This window comes from Bufo bufo, chromosome 6, assembly GCF_905171765.1.
Source record: "Bufo bufo chromosome 6, aBufBuf1.1, whole genome shotgun sequence".
Taxonomy (NCBI): Eukaryota; Metazoa; Chordata; class Amphibia; order Anura; family Bufonidae; genus Bufo; species Bufo bufo.
The window spans coordinates 158,578,938-158,595,355 of NC_053394.1; the positions used below are offsets into that span (position 1 = coordinate 158,578,938).

The 16,418-nt window shown below is 44.4% G+C and overlaps 1 protein-coding gene across 2 annotated transcripts in view; it reads right to left on the reverse strand.

The window, feature by feature from the left end:
* The window catches only part of LOC121003740 (oocyte zinc finger protein XlCOF6-like), an 88,452-nt gene that overhangs the window by 60,839 nt on the left and 11,195 nt on the right, over window positions 1-16,418 (reverse strand). The window contains exons 6-7 of one of the 2 annotated variants that reach the window (XM_040435614.1): window positions 14,695-14,806; window positions 12,597-13,613 (exon numbers count right to left, since the gene is read on the reverse strand). In XM_040435614.1, the coding sequence (XP_040291548.1) occupies window positions 12,597-13,613; window positions 14,695-14,806 (1,129 nt within the window). Of the gene's footprint in view, window positions 1-11,918; window positions 13,614-14,694; window positions 14,807-16,418 lie in introns of those variants that run through there. The other variant, XM_040435615.1, reaches the window with a different exon arrangement.

The window sequence follows — 16,418 nt, forward strand, 5'->3', positions numbered from 1 at the left end:
ACAAAACCGCCACCTTATCCCGTAGTTTCCAAAATGGGGTCACTTTTAGGGAGTCTTTACTGTAGGGGTGCATCAGGGGGGCTTCAAATGGGACATGGTGTAAATAAACCAGTCCATCAAAATCTGCCTTCCAAAAACCACACGGCGCTCCTTTCCCTCTACGTCCTGCCGTGTGGCCGTACAGTAGTATATGACCACATATGGGGTGTTTCTGTAAACCGCAGAGTCAGGGCAATAAATATAGAGTTTAGTTTGGCTGTTAACCCTTGCTTGGTTAGTGGAAAAAATGGATTAAAATGGAAAATTTGGCAAAAAATTGAAATTCAGAAATTTCATCTACATTTGCCAATAACTCTTGTGGAGCACCTAAAGGGTTAACATAGTTTGTAAGATCAATTTTGAATACCTTGAGGGGTGTAGTTTCCAAAATTGTGTCACTTTTAGGGAGTTTCTACTGTAAGGGGGCATCAGGGGGGCTTCAAATGGGAAGGATTTGCTTCTAAACTTCTAAGCCTTGTAACGTCCCCAAAAACTAAAATGTCATTCCCAAAATGATCCAAACATGAAGTAGACATATGGGGAATGTAAAGTAATAACTATTTTTTGGAGGTATTACTATGTATTATAGAAGTAGAGAAATTGAAACTTGGAAATTTGCAAATCTTTCAAAAATTTTGGTAAATTTGGTATTGTTTTATAAATAAAATGATTTTTTTTTTACTCCATTTTACCAGTGTCATGAAGTACAATATGTGACGAAAAAAAAATCTCAGAATGGCCTGGATAGGTAAAAGCGTTTTAAAGTTATCACCACATAATGTGACACTGGTCAGATTTGCAAATGGCCTGGTCCTTAAGGTGAAATATGGCCGTGTCCTTAAGGGGTTAAACCAGCCAACACTGTGCATGCGCTCACACAGGAGCTTACAAACACTGGCTTGTGTAACTGCCTATTTGGCTTGAGTTGACCAAAATCCTGCAATGATATCATCCAGCAGGACATGAAACGAACAGCCCATATAAAAAAAAAATCATCTTACCAGTTGATGTGAGGGGCTGGTGGTCTTCCATTATGAAGTTCTTGTACAAATTCTTATGTTCCTCTAATACTCCTACTCCTGCATGGAGAAACAGACAGTGACATCCCGTCATAGACTCATCCACATTACCTCTTGGGATTACTGTATGAGGTGGTTACAATTATATCATGGAGGGTGGGTCATCATACTGTCACAATATTAGCTTAAAGAGTAACTAAACCTTTGTGTAAAATTTTAATAAGATATCACTAATGCCCTAATAAAACTATGTCTAATATACTTTATTAATTAATTTTGTATTTTTACTACACTTTTCCCTACCGAAAGCGCACCTTTCCCTGTGCGCTTAAAATTCAGTTCTCTTACAGCTCAGCGGTGTACAGAGTACAGACTGTGAAATTTATGAAGCGCACATTGGTGCTCCTGCCCATGCCCCCTGGAGGTTTACTAACTCCTGGCATAGCACATGGGTACCCTGTTCCCATGTACTCTGCCAGGATTAGTTGAGCGGGCTCCTACCTGTGCCTGCTTCGCTAAGTTAAGAGAACTGCAGGTCAGCTCTTAGCTTAGCGGAGCAGGCAGAAGCAGGAGCCTGCTCCGCTCAGCTATTCCTGTCATAGTACATGGTGTGACACAGTAAGAGGTTTTGTCTGGGAAAACAGGTATTTTCCTCCCAGCATGTGCTGCTGGGCTGATTTACAGCCAGGTGAGGTCAAATACCAGATCGGATTTTAAGTGCCGGTCTGGGTTTTGGCAGCACCTGGCTGTCCTTAAATAGGCAGCTGGGCTCAGAAGCCGTGTCTCTGTTTTGGGATCTGGGAGCCTTGTGTCTGGATGAAGGCTTGCTACCTGTTTGGCGTGAAAACAGGTTGGTCATGCTATGGTCAAGGACTCTTTGAGGCAGAATTGCCGCATGGTGTGAATTACCACCAACCCCGCAAGGTGACTTTTTGTTTGATTATGACTGCTTGTTTTGTCACTTGCCTAAAATGTGAATAAAACACTGAACTGTTTGATCCAAAGAACTTGTTGTTGCCTCTATACTGCGCCCGCTAATTCTGTCTACCAGAGCGAGTCCCCACAATGGGTACAGAATACCCATATGCTATACCAGGAGTGAGTAAAGCTCTGGGGGGCACTGGTAGGAGCAGCAATATGTTCTCCTGCGCGTACTCGCCTCTTATGCGGCACCATTAACAAATTTCACAGTCTGTACTCCGTACACACCGCTGGGCTGTCGGCAGTGTACAGAGAACTGAATTTTAAGTGCACAGGGAATGGTGCACTGTAGGGAGGGAAAAGTCTAATAAAATAGAAAATCCATTAATGAAGTATATAAGAAAAACTTTTATTAGGGCATTCGGGACATCTTATCAAAAATTTCCACAAAGGTTTAGTTACTGAACTGAAAATGTAACAAAACCTGACGAGGTGAAGAAGTGAAAAATATCAAAACCATGTGCAAAGAGCCATAAGCACTCTGTGTAAGACCGTATGTAATTTGCGGTCCGCAAAACACAGATCCATAAAATATGAATGACATCCATTTGATGCCCATCTTGCATCCGTTTTTTTGAAGGCCCACTGGCTTCAATGGCTCTGTGGTCTGTATTTTGCGGCTAAGTATAGGGCACATTCTATCTTTTTGCATAATAGACATACTGACACGGAAAGCAAAGATACGTTCCGCAAAAGATAGAATGTGTTCTATTCTTGGCTGCAAAGTGCAGTCCACGGACCCACTGAAGTCAATGGGTACGCAAAAAAAAAATAATGGATGCAACATGGACGTAATTTATATTTTGCAGATCCAAGTTTTGCTCACCACAAAATACACACGGTTGTGTGCGTGAGGCCTTATGCTGTATGGTGTCTCCAGACGGCACTTTATTACAAATCTATCCTGCCAATTATCTACATGTGGGTAATATCAGAGAAAGGGGTTGAAAGGATGTTGGGTGAGTAAAGGGAAAAGTCTTGGATTAGAGTTGTGGCGAACATAAAACATAAATTTTTATATGCTAGCTAAGGCTACTTTCACACTAGCGTTCGGAGCGGATCCGTCTGATGTTTCATCAGACGGATCCGCTCCGATAATGCAGACGTTCGCATCCGTTCAGAACGGATGCGTCTGCATTAAAACTTAGAAAATTTTCTAAGTGTGAAAGTTGTCTGAGCGGATCCGTTCAGACTTTCCATTGTAAGTCAATGGGGAACGGATCCGCTTGAAGATTGAGCCATATGGTGTCATCTTCAAGCGGATCCGCCCCCATTGACTTTACATTATAAGTAGCGGAGCGGAGGCTGAACACGGAGCGGAGCGGAGGCTGAACGCCGCCAGACTGATGCAGTCTGAGCGGATCCGCATCCATTCAGACTGCATCAGGGCTGGACGGAAGCGTTCTGCTCCGCTCGTGAGCCCCTTCAAACGGAGCTCACGAGCGGACAGCAGAACGCTAGTGTGAAAGTAGCCTGATAAAAGTTAACAATAGCGCCTTGATGTATACTGTATGTATGCTTGCAGTAATCACCAGGGCCTGAGGGGGCAGGATATCAGGATTCTCTCTTTGTTATTGTTTGAATCCCTGACTTATGAACTGGCACTGGTTGGTGTTTAGGATGTCAGGGATCAGAGATAAGGAGCCATCAGCTGAGGTGCCTGATGGAAAACAGTAAAAATACAGAGCCTGCAACTAGAAAATCTCAAGGCTGTACAAAGAAAGGGGCTCAACATTTTTATTATAGAACAACTGAAAAAATTATTTTAACTCAAAAGTTGCCGGAACTGCCTGCTGGATCCGGAAATCCGTATGCAAACGGAAATATCATTTGTTTGCGGATCCGTATGACAAATGCATTGCAATACTGAATCCGTCTCTCCAGTGTCATCCAGACAAACGGATCCGGTATTTATCTTTTTCACATTTTTTAAGGTGAGATTTTCCGGAACACTTGATACTGGATCCGGCATTACACGTATTTTTCGCCCCATAAGACGCACTCCCCCCCCCCCCCCAAAAGTGGGGGAAAAATGCCCCTGCTTCTTATGGGGCGAATGCTGGCAATTTACATCGCAGTCTGTAGTAGGCGGGGAGAGCGGTGGGGCAGTGCAGGCACTGTACTCTGGCCCCGCCGCTCAGTATGTACTGTATTATACGTAGTGTTAATCATCATATCTAAACTGAATAATGATGCGCTCCCCCTGTGTACCGTACTTACCGGTACACATGTCACGCTCCTGTAGTAAGCACTAGCAGCTAGCAGGCAGGCCGGGCGGCCGTAACTCACGGAGGTCACGTGCCTGCTCTGCCTACTTTATGAAAGAAGCAGGCGGAGCCCCGCCGCTCTCCCCGCCTACTACAGTCCTTACCTAGGAATCTGTGGATGGGATAATGATGGGGGGGGGGGCGGTCCTGTGGATGGCATTATAATGGGGGGATCTGTGGATGGGACTTATGGGGGGGATCTGTGGATGACACACATAGCAGTGTCATCCACAGATCCACCACCCCATAACAGTGCCAATCCACAGATCCCCCCCCACCATCATAATGCCATCCACAGTTCCCCCCCACCATCATAATGCCATCCACAGACCCCCCATCATAATGCCATCCACAGCTCCCCCCATAATAGTGCCATCCACAGATCCCCCACATAACAGTGCCATCCACAAATCCCCCACCCCATAACAGTGCATCACCCACAGATCCCCCATAGTAGTGTCATGCACAGACCGCCATTAGTTCAAACCTACCAAAAGCACACCTTTTGGTTAAAAATATTTTTTTTCTTATTTTCCTCCTCAAAAACCTAGGTGCATCTTATGGGCCGGTGCGTCTTATAGGGCGAAAAATACGGTAATACATTTCAATCCGGATCCAGCAAGTGTTCCGGAATTTTGGCTGGAGAAAATACCGCAGCATGCTGCGATTTTTTTCTCCGGCCAAATACCGTAAAAGGGACTGAACTAAAGACATCCTGATGCATACTGAACGGATTTCTCTCCATTTAGAATGTATGGGGATAAAACTGAAGCGTTTTTTCCGGTATTGAGTCCCTATGACGGAACTCAATACCGGAAAACTTTAACGTTAGTGTGAAAGTACCCTTAGTAGATGTGTGCCACTGTCAGGTTTTTTTTCCACCCAAAGTGCTCCTTTAAGTTTTCTTTTGGCCATTTGGAAACAGCATAATCTGGAGTTTGGTTATGCGCCCAAGTCCAGGGCTAAGCTACTGTTGGTGGAGATACACATCCCACGTTTGCAACCTGTACCCCATTTGGCAAACTGTCACAGCTAATATAGGACAGGTGGCCGCACGTGGTCCTCTCCACTAAGATTAAGTTCACAAAAGAGAGTTCATTCAGGAAAATAGGCTCCGCGTGAGGACGGCATTTCCCAGACTGACTGCTGCAGGTTTGACCAAAACTCACCGCATCATAGTGATTTCTGATGCTGTGAGTTCCTGCTGGTAAATGGGCCTACTGTTCCAGATCCACAGCATGCTGTATGTACAGGACCGCTGACCAGCAGAACACCCCGCATCATAGATCACCAGCTCATGGCGGTCACAAAGAGCGCATTTCTGGGACTGAACACCCTTGTGGGAAAATGGTCTAAAGGCTAACCGAATTATGGGCAAAGCCAAGTCAGACACTCCCTAAGGGAACATCACACATGGTGTTCTTTGGTGCAGATTTCACTGTTTGCAAAAGTTCCGATCCACAATGAAAGTCCTCGGCATTATTTCACATGCTGCACTTTTAAGATTTGCGCCACAACTCAATATCCACGGTGGACTTTTCTCCGCAGCGTTGCTGGTACTGTGACCCTGCACACAATTCTGCATTTCTGCAACGTGTTAAAGTACCCTCAGATTCCAAAGCCAGACCGATCCATCTCCGCCGCCTCCTGGCTGGATACGATGACCGAATGTCCATCAGTGGAGGTCCCCGCGTGGTGAGGACCCTGACTGCCCATTGTACATTGCCTATATGCAGGGGCTCTCTTTCTTTTCTATAAGGCTTCTGTCATAGTTGCATATTTTTGCGTTTTGTTGCAGTAACTCTAAGGTTTGCACTTCTGCTGTGCACTCACTACAGGTACAGGCAAGTACTGAACAAAGTGGGAATGATGACGTGACCTGTGTGCTGTGAAGTGCAGCAGAAGCAGATACATACCGAGGACCCGACCTGTAGCTGCGGAACGCGCGATCACGTGAGGGGCGGGGCTTATCAGCAGAAGACTGCAGAGCCTCCGAAAAAGCCAGGAGCTTTATTATGATCAGGTGACCAGTCACATGAGGGGCGGGACTTAGCAGTGCGGGGGCGGAGCTGCGCTGTGAAGGAAGAAAGTATTAGTAATGGGCTCAGCGAGACGAGATTTTTCCTTATCAGCTGTATTGTCAGCAGTCACTGGTTAGTCTTGTGTCAGCACTAGCTGTGTCATTCTGCACATGCTGAGCCTTGTAGTTCTCTGACCTTATACTCCCTCCCAGTGCTGTCCTCTGGTAATAAGTAATGACAGGATAGACATGCTGAGCCTTGTAGTTCTCTGTCCTTATACTCCCACCCAGTACCATACCTCCCAACTTTTTAAAATCCCCAAAAGGGACAATATGTGCGGCGCACATCGCTGCAATTTTTTTCATACTAGCCCACGCCTCTAACTCCGCCCATAGCATAATTACTGACCCCCGTCAGAAGTGCAGCAGTCGGGGGGTGAGTGTAAGTTCATTTATTTTTTACATGTGGAGCCCCTAGGACAATTTTTTTCTTGCGCTTCAATATCCATTTAAATATTAGCACATGAATCATCAGATTATAGAAATTGCACAAAATAATAAAATTATGGTCTAATATACAAGTAGAAACCATACAGATAGTTTAGTAAGGCCTCATGCACATGACCGTTTTTTTTTAAGGTCCGCAAAAACGGGGTCCGTAGGTCCGTGATCCGTGACCGCTTTTTCATCCGTGTGTCTTCCTTGATTTTTGGAGGATCCACGGACATGAAAAAAAGAGCCAAACGGATCCGTCCTGAATTACAATGCAAGTCAATGGGGACGGATCCGTTTGACGTTGACACAATATGGTGCAATTTCAAACGGATCCGTCCCCCCTTGACTTTCAATGTAAAGTCAGGAGTCCCTATTATACCATCGGATCGGAGTTTTCTCCAATCCGATGGTATATTTTAACTTGAAGCGTCCCCATCACCATGGGAACGCCTCTATGTTAGAATATACTGTTGGATATGAGTTAGATCGTGAAACTCAGATCCGACAGTATATTCTAACACAGAGGCGTTCCCATGGTGATGGGGACGCTTCAAGTTAGAATATACTAAGAACTTTGTACATGACTGCCCCCTGCTGCCTGGCAGCACCCGATCTCTTACAGGGGGCTGTGATCCGCACAATTAACCCCTCAGGTGCCGCACCTGAGGGAGGTTAATTGTGCGTATCATAGTCCCCTGTAAGAGATCAGCGGCTGCCAGGCAGCAGGGGGCAGACCCCTCTCGGCCCCCCCCCCTCTATTGTATTATTTTCATTGGTGGCACAGTGTGCGGCCCCACCTCCCTCCCCTCTATTGTATTATTTTCATTGGTGGCACAGTGTGCGGCCCCCCCTCCCTCCCTCCCTCTATTGTATTATTTTCATTGGTGGCACAGTGTGCGGCCCCCCCGGTCCCCCCTCCCTCCCTCTATTGTATTATTTTCATTGGTGGCACAGTGTGCGGCCTCCCCTCTCCCCCCCGATCATTGGTGGCAGCGGAGAGTTCCGATCGGAGTCCCAGTTTAATCGCTGGGGCTCTGATCGGTAACCATGGCAACCAGGACGCTACTGCAGTCCTGGTTGCCATGGTTACTTAGCAATATTAGAAGCATCATACTTACATGCTGCGCTGTCTGTGACCGGCTGGAAGCTCCTCCTACTGGTAAGTGACAGGTCTGTGCGGCGCATTGCTTAATGATCTGTCACTTACCAGTAGGAGGAGCTCCCGGCCGGTCACAGACAGCGCAGCAGGTAAGTATGATGCTTCTAATATTGCTAAGTAAGGGGAGGCCGCACACTGTGCCACCAATGAAAATAATACAATAGAGGGAGGGGGGCCGCACTGACCACCAATGAAATTAAAACTGGGGAGGGAGGGGGGCCTGGCAGCCCCTGATCTCTTATAGGGGGCTATGATATGCACAATTAACCCCTCAGGTGCAGCACCTGAGGGGTTAATTGTGCGGATCACAGCCCCCTGTAAGAGATCGGGTGCTGCCAGGCAGCAGGGGGCAGTCATGTACACAGTTCATGGTATATCATCACTATGGGAACGCCTCTGTGTTAGAATATACTGTCGGATATGAGTTTTCACGAAGTGAAAACTCATCTCTGAAAAAGCTTTTATGCAGACGGATCTTCGGATCCGTCTGTATGAAAGTAACCTACAGCCACGGATCACGGACGCGGATGCCAACCTTGTGTGCATCCGTGTTCTTTCACGGACCCATTGACTTGAATGGGTCCGTGAACCATTGTCCGTCAAAATAATAGGACAGGTCATATTTTTTTGACGGACAGGAAACACGGATCACGGATGCGGCTGCAAAACGGTGCATTTTCCGATTTTTCCACGGACCCATTGAAAGTCAATGGGTCCGCAAAAAAAAACGGAAAACGGCACAACGGCCACGGATGCACACAACGGTCATGTGCATGAGGCCTAAGGAGCAGTTTAGTAAATGTATTATTGCACATTTATGCACTAATTCCCTAGGTCAAAAAGAGGGACATTTAAGGGTCCATTCACACGTCCGTGAATGTGTCCGCACCCGTTCTGCAATTCTGCAGAACTGGTGCAGACCCAATCATTCTCTATGGGGCAGGAATGTGCTGTCCGCATCCGCATTTCCGGAGCACGCCCCCGATCTTCCGGTCTGCGGCTCCGGAAATAAATAGAACATGTCCTATTCTTGTCCGCAATTGCGGACAAGAATAGGCAGTTCTATGGCGGTGCCGGCCGGGTGTATTGCGGATCCGCAATACACTGCGGACGTGTGAATGGACCCTAAAGGTCAAAGAGGGACAGGGGGACTTGGGTCAAAAAAAAGGGACTGTCCCTCCTAAAGAGGGACACTTGGGAGACATGCAGTACTGTTCTCTGGTAGCAAGTAATGACAGGCTGGACATGCTGAGCCTTGTAGTTCTCTGTCCTTACACTCCCTCCCAGTACTGTTCTCAGACTGGACATGCTGAGCCTTGTAATTCTTAGCATGTAACCAAATCATAGTGACATAAAGCTGTCATGGTTACAGAAAGGTCAGGCAGATGCACACAGTGTTATCATTCATGATAATGCCCTGTACTTCTGTAGTCCAGACTCACCAAGAGCGTCAATGGCAGGCAGTGACGGCGACGAGCCTCCCCAGCATTGTGGGTGACACTAGGGAGGCTCGTCCCCGTCACTGCCTGCCATTGCCAGCTCCGCCCCAACACCGGATGTTTTCATCCGTGTACAGGGAGAAGCAGCAGTGGCGGTACGGGGACCAGGAGCGGCGCAGGGAGCCAGGCAAGAAATTCAGTGTGAGGGGCCCGGGTGTATGGGGGGCCATTTCCAGCCTCGGATAACCCCTTTAAGGCTCCGCTATCTGGTCTGTTGGGTCAAAGGAACATGAGATAAGGCATCCATCTTGATGATTTTTTTTATGCAGGACAAAGAACAGAGACCACGTGGCTTGGCGAGAATGAGCTGCTGAGCAGTCTAGGTCAGATTCTTCTGGTCAGTGTACATAACCACCCTCTAGAAGATGTTTCCATTCCTCTGAAGCCTACTTGATGCCAAGCAGGTTGCATTCTCCGATTGAGGAATTACGCTCAACTGAGGGGAAGGACTTGGAGAACTAGCCACAAGTAACAATCTTACTAGGTCAGCACCCACGAATGAGGCATCCACCTCCAATAAGATGATAATACAAGGCACTTACTAAGGTATTGTGATTGTCCATATTGCCTTTGCTGGCTACATTCATGTTTCCATCACATTATACACTGCTCATTTCCATGGTCACGACCACCCTACAATCCAGCCGCGGTGGCCAAGCTTAGACATGATAGGAAAAATTGCTGGACTATGCGCATTTCCAGGGTTCTGGCCAACAGAGAGGCCAGAGCTTCTTCTTATAGTGTTCAAGCATGGCCTCCTTCTTGGAGGTGGATGTTTGTGGGTGCTGATCTTACATTAGTAAGTGCCTTGTATTTACTTTCCCTACATTATAAATGACATTTGCTGAAGTGATACAACCCCTTTAAGAGACTGAAATGAAGCTTCAGCTTCAGTTGTGCATTCTTTGGCATTAACCCACTTTCTAGGTACAATGAGCACAGAAAAATGTGGGATCAACTGATAATTAGCAATGACCAAAAACTGCTTAATGGGTCTTAGACCCTGCAGAAGGGGCCAGTCAAGACAGCTTCTCAGGGTCCATCTGTAGACCGAGGTCAGAGATCACATAACTCAGAAAAGGAAGATTTTTTTTTTTTCAAAGAGGCACTTCTCAACTTTGGCAGAGAACCTATTCTCCCATGGATGCTGTAGCACAGCGTAAACATGCTTCTGATACGACTTCAAGTTAGACGATATAGCAGGTCATGGAAGATGTTTACAAATCCCTGGAAGAGACCTGCAAAGGCCAAAAGGTATGAAGAGATATTAAAGGGAACCTGTCACCAGGATTTTGTGCATAGAGCTGGGGACATGGGTTGCTAGATGGCCGCTAGCACATCCGCAATACCCAGTCCCCATAGCTCTCTGCGCTTTTATTGTGTTAAAAAACCTTTTTGATCAATATGCAAATGACCTGATATGAGTCCTGTATCCGGAGAGGAGTCAAGCGGAAAGGAGCCCAGCACCGCCCCGCGTCCTCCGAATCTCCTCCTTGCTGACTGACGTCACAGAGCTAGCGCATGCGTAGTTCGTTCCTTGTGCTGATGCCAGCACAGGGAATGAACATGATGCCGACACTGCGCATGCGCTAGCTTGCGCATCACGAGATTTCGGCGCTCCAGCTCTGTGACGTCAGCCAGCAAGGAGGAGATTCGGAGGACGCGGGGCGGTGCTGGGCTCATCTCCGGATACAGGACACATATCAGGTCATTTGCATATGGATCAAAACGTTTTTTTAACACAATAAAAGCGCAGAGAGCTATGGGGACTGGGTATTGCAGATGTGCTAGCGACCATCTAGCAGCCCATGTCCCCAGCTCTGTGCACTAAATCCTGGTGACAGGTTTCCTTTAATAATGGCTATCACTGGTGGTAAAGGCTCACAAATGTGTATCAGGCTATAGGCTTCCCAGAGATACAATTTATTGAAGATCCTAGCTTCACAGATTCTGTCAAAATCTTCAGAAATCAAAGACATGGAACATTTACCTTTCACTGTTATCTTCTTCAGTCCTAGGTAGTCAATGCAGGACAACAGTGAACCATGTTTCTTTTTGACCAAGTTCAGTTAGGTATATGAGCGCAACATTCTGCGGTACAGCTAATGTAGTTTATAACTTTTGAAAAAGGTTCCTAGGGTAACTTTATTTTGTTTTTATAGAATTCATCATACAGTATGAGTTTGATAATTTTTATGGTTTTATACTTTTGCACAATAAAAACTCTTTACTTTTAAAAATAATTTAAAAATTATTCAAAGACCCAGAAAATGTTTATTTTTCAGTTTCATTGATCCCATTATAGGGTATATATGATCTCTGTATTTCAGAGTGTAGAATTCATAAAAATAAAAAAAACAGCAATTTTGAATTTTTTTTTTACGATGTTCACCATATGGGATAAATAATGTGATTATTTTATTGTACAGGTTGTGTATTATCTAAAACTTACAGGCTGCCTAATAGGTCCTATCAGAGTTATGTCCCCTCCAAGCCATTAGAGCAGAGTGCCAGCTATGTAACACAGCCACACAGTAACACAGTACCATTATAGTACATTGCTGATAGTTAACTACCTTCCCACCATAGCGCAGAGCAGATAGTTTAAAAAAAAAAGTTACAAAACATAAAATAATATACACATATTTGGTATTGTGGTAAACATAATGGTGTAAAAACGCTAAATAAAAATTGCAGCAGAGTGTTTTATTTTTAAATTGAGTTAGTATATACAGTACATACCAAAACGTAGCACCTATATAAAAAACTACTTGTTATGCAAAAGACAAAACCTCATACATTGAAAACAAAGTAAGATTTGACTAACTGTAAATGTAAAAAAAATGTTCTTCAAAGGGGCTAATCATAGACAACCCCTTTAAAAATGACAATGAAACTCCACTGTCTCCTATTTAGTTTTCTCTTGGTTACCAAGACATTATAAAAGTATAATATTGGAGTAAAAGATCAAGATCAATTTCACCTAAACTGAAGAATTCAAGATCTGGAGAGACTCTGTATTATGGAAGACATCAGGAACAACCTCCACAACTTGATGGATTCTCAGATGTTTAACAAGGACAGGTTTCTGCGTAAAACGTTTTCCACACACTAAACATGGAAACGGCCTCTCCCCTGTATGAATCCTCTGATGTTTAACAAGAGAGGTTTTTTTGGTAAAGCATTTACTACATTCTGAACATGAAAATGGCTTATCTCCTGTGTGAATGCTGTGATGTTTAACAAGACCTGATTTCAGGGAAAAACGTTTCCCACATTCAGAACATGAATATGGCTTCTCCCCTGTGTGACTTCTATAATGTTTGACAAGATCTGAATTCTGAGTAAAAGATTTTCCACATTCAGGACATGAAAATGGTTTCTCCCCTGTATGAACTCTCTGATGTTTAATAAGATCAGATTTCTTACTAAAGCATTTCCCACATTCTGAACAAGAAAATGGTTTCTCCCCTGTGTGGATTTTTTGATGTTTAATAAGATCTGATTTCTGAGTAAAAGATTTCCCACATTCCAAACATGAAAACGGTCTTTCTCCTGTGTGAATTCTGTGATGTTTGACCAGATCTGATTTCTGGGTAAAAAAACTTCCACATTCAGGACATGAAAAAGGCTTCACCCCTTTGTGAATCCATTGATGGTTAACTAGACCATACTTCTTGGTGAAACATTTTCCACATTCGGAACAGGAAAATGGCTTCTTCCCTGTATGGATTCTCTGATGTTGTACTAGATTTGATTTCTTGGTAAAACATTTCCCACATTCTGAACATGGAAACAACTTCTCCCCCTTGTAAATTTTCTTATGCTCCACTCGATGTGATTTCTTGGTGAAACTGTGCCCATAATCCAAACTTGAAAATGATTTCTCTCCTGTGGGGATTTTCTGATGTTCAGTAAGACCTGACTTTTGGGTAGAATATTCCCTACATTCTGAACATCGAATTTGTATCGCTCCTTTGTGAGTTGTCTGATCCAATTTTTGTTTAAACCATTTTCCACATCCCAAACATTGAAGTTGTTTTTCTCCTGGATAATCATTTGTGATATCACCATTGTCTCCTTCAAAGGCTGTAGATGAAAAAAGGTTTTGTCCTAAGTTCATGCTGTGGCCACCTGGAGGAAAAATTAGTGTAACATTATTTTATTATTTTCATCAAAAAAGCTAAGCTAATTTTTTTTTTTACTTATAGGAAAATGAGGAGAGCATTTATCAAACTTAAGCTAACATTCTTTTATCAAAATAAAATTATTAATTCACCTAGGTCAAAGGGGTTTTCTGGTGTCCATATTGGTAACCCACAATTATCCTCTAATGGCTCCATCCCTCCTGTTTGTTGCTCCTTGTTTGTTCCCAGCTGATGAGTGAGCAATCATAACTAGCAGAACTTCATGGACTAGTACAGCAAAAATGGTGTCTCTATGCCTGTCAGATTCACAGGTCTCACTGCACTTTTTACAATATATTAAAACTGTTGTAAATACCCTACTTTTTGTCATATGATTTACCCAAATTGCTCACTTTTTGAAGGATGCCTTCCAATGCCTAAAGCATTGTTATGAGGCCTACCCTCCCCCTAGAACCATTATTATGCCTCTTGGGATGAGGGAAGACATCCAATGGTCCCACTATCAGAAAATATTCCTACCCGAATTACTATTTATGGCCAGGGTGGCTCTGATGGATGGGCAACACGCTCTCTAATATAACTCAATCGAAAGCCCATATCAGTAATGTATTATCTGTAACATAGCCAAGACGGATCCGTCATGAACTCCATTGAAAGTCAATGGGAGCCGGATTCGTTTTCTATTGTGCCAGATTGTGTCAGAGAAAACTGATCCGTCCCCAGTGACTTACATTGTGTGCCAGGACGGATCCGTTTGGCTCAGTTTCGTCAAGCAGACAGCGTTTTGGTGTCCGCCTCCAGAGCGGAATGGAGACTGATCAGAGGCAAACTGATGCATTCTGATCGGATCCTTTTCCATTTAGAATGCATTAGGGCAAAACTGATCCGTTTTGGACAGCTTGTGAGAGCCCTGATCCGAGTGCACACTGGACCAAGTCAGATGTATGTTGTAATGTGAAAATCAACTGTAAACACAACTGTTCGAGTAACTTGATCAGGAGTTATCTTATAAGCTATTGCCACCTGGAGACTGAAGGAGGAGCAGATATTTCCTTTCTATCACTCACCTGGACTTATATCAATAGGAATGTCCTCTTCCTTAAATGACTGATTACTTCTCAAATCCATTTCTTCTTCTTCATCAACAACTTCAACTTTAAAGTCTATCAGACTTTCATCCTAATTCAACATATGGACTAGTTAATAAACTATAATAATTCAGTTTAGATGACTTGTCCCCAAGTGGCGTATGACCCATCGGTGTTGCTTGGGGACACGTCACAGCTGAGGCCAGTGACACGTGACCCCGTCAATCTGGAAATTTATAGACAGGATAAAAGACCAACAAAGGGAACCACAGAGCCAGAATGGAGAATTGGGAGCAGGTATGTTTTTTTTTTTTTTTACCAGGTATCGCAGGCTGGGTTTGAAATTTAAATATATTTTTTTTAAGATAGGCTAGACCTTCCCAAAGGACAAATCTTGGCATGCCATAAGTTTTAACCTTTAATGCATTACAAAAGTATGAGGACAAGTTTTCTGAATCTTTACCCTCAAAACGACAAATCAGTCTGCTCAGCTTCTCCTGCTCTATGACATTCTGCCTACAGACTGCACTGCATTTTGTGGTGACAGGTTCTCTTTAACCCCTTCCTGACATGTGACGGGCACCATAGCCACCAGGTGCCTGCTGTTTCATACAGCAGACACCTTGGCCTAATGCCCGCGACTGGTGGTAATGCTGATTGCAGACTTTTAACCCTTGAGCTGCTGTGGTCAAATGTGACCACGGGATCTGAACTCACAAAAAACCTCCTCCTGCCGCACATTAGTTCCTATGGAGTGTATACAGTATATACAGTGTATTTCTTATACACTCCAAAGCTAATACATTGCAGTGTATGAGAGAAGCAATCTGATGATTGCTTGTAATAGTTCCCTGTGGGAACTATAAAAAAAGTTTTAAAAAAATGTATTTAAAAAAAAAAAATGGCCATACAATAATAAACTAATATGTATATATTTTTTTAAAGAATTTTTGATGATGTTTTTAATTTTCCATGTATTCCATACATTTAAACAAAAAAGATAAAATTCTTAAATTTTTACACTGGCCACTATGTCTAATGATTGGCGCCACTTTAGGCTACTTTCACACGAGCGTTCGGGTGTCCGCTCGTGCGCTCCGTTTGAAGGGGCTCACGAGCGGCCCCGAACGCATCCGTCTGGCCCTAATGCATTCTCAGTGGAGGCGGATCCACTGAGAATGCATACGCCTGCCAGCGCTCAGCCTCCGCTCCGCTCAGTGAGCGGACACCTGAACGCTGCTTGCAGCCTGGCCGTGCGGAGGCGAGCGGATCCGTCCAGACTTATAATGGAAGTCAATGGGGACGGATCCGCTTGAAGATGACACCATATGGCTCAATCTTCAAGCGGATCCGTTCCCCATTGACTTTCAATGTAAAGTCTGAACGGATCCGCTCAGGCTACTTTCAGACTTAGAAAATTTTCTAAGTAATAATGCAGACGGATCCGTTCTGAACAGATGCAAACGTCTGCATTATCGGAGCGGATCCGTCTGATGAAACATCAGACGGATCCGCTCCGAACGCTCGTGTGAAAGTAGCCTTACAGATCACTTTACTGCAGTTAACTCATTCTAATCCTGCCTGTAATGATATCCTCTCTGTGTATAGATAAGACCGGATCCTCCATTCACAATAGGTGATTGTCAGAGATGATCTATTCCTTCCTTATACAATGACCTCTGCACAAGTCACAGAGAATGCCT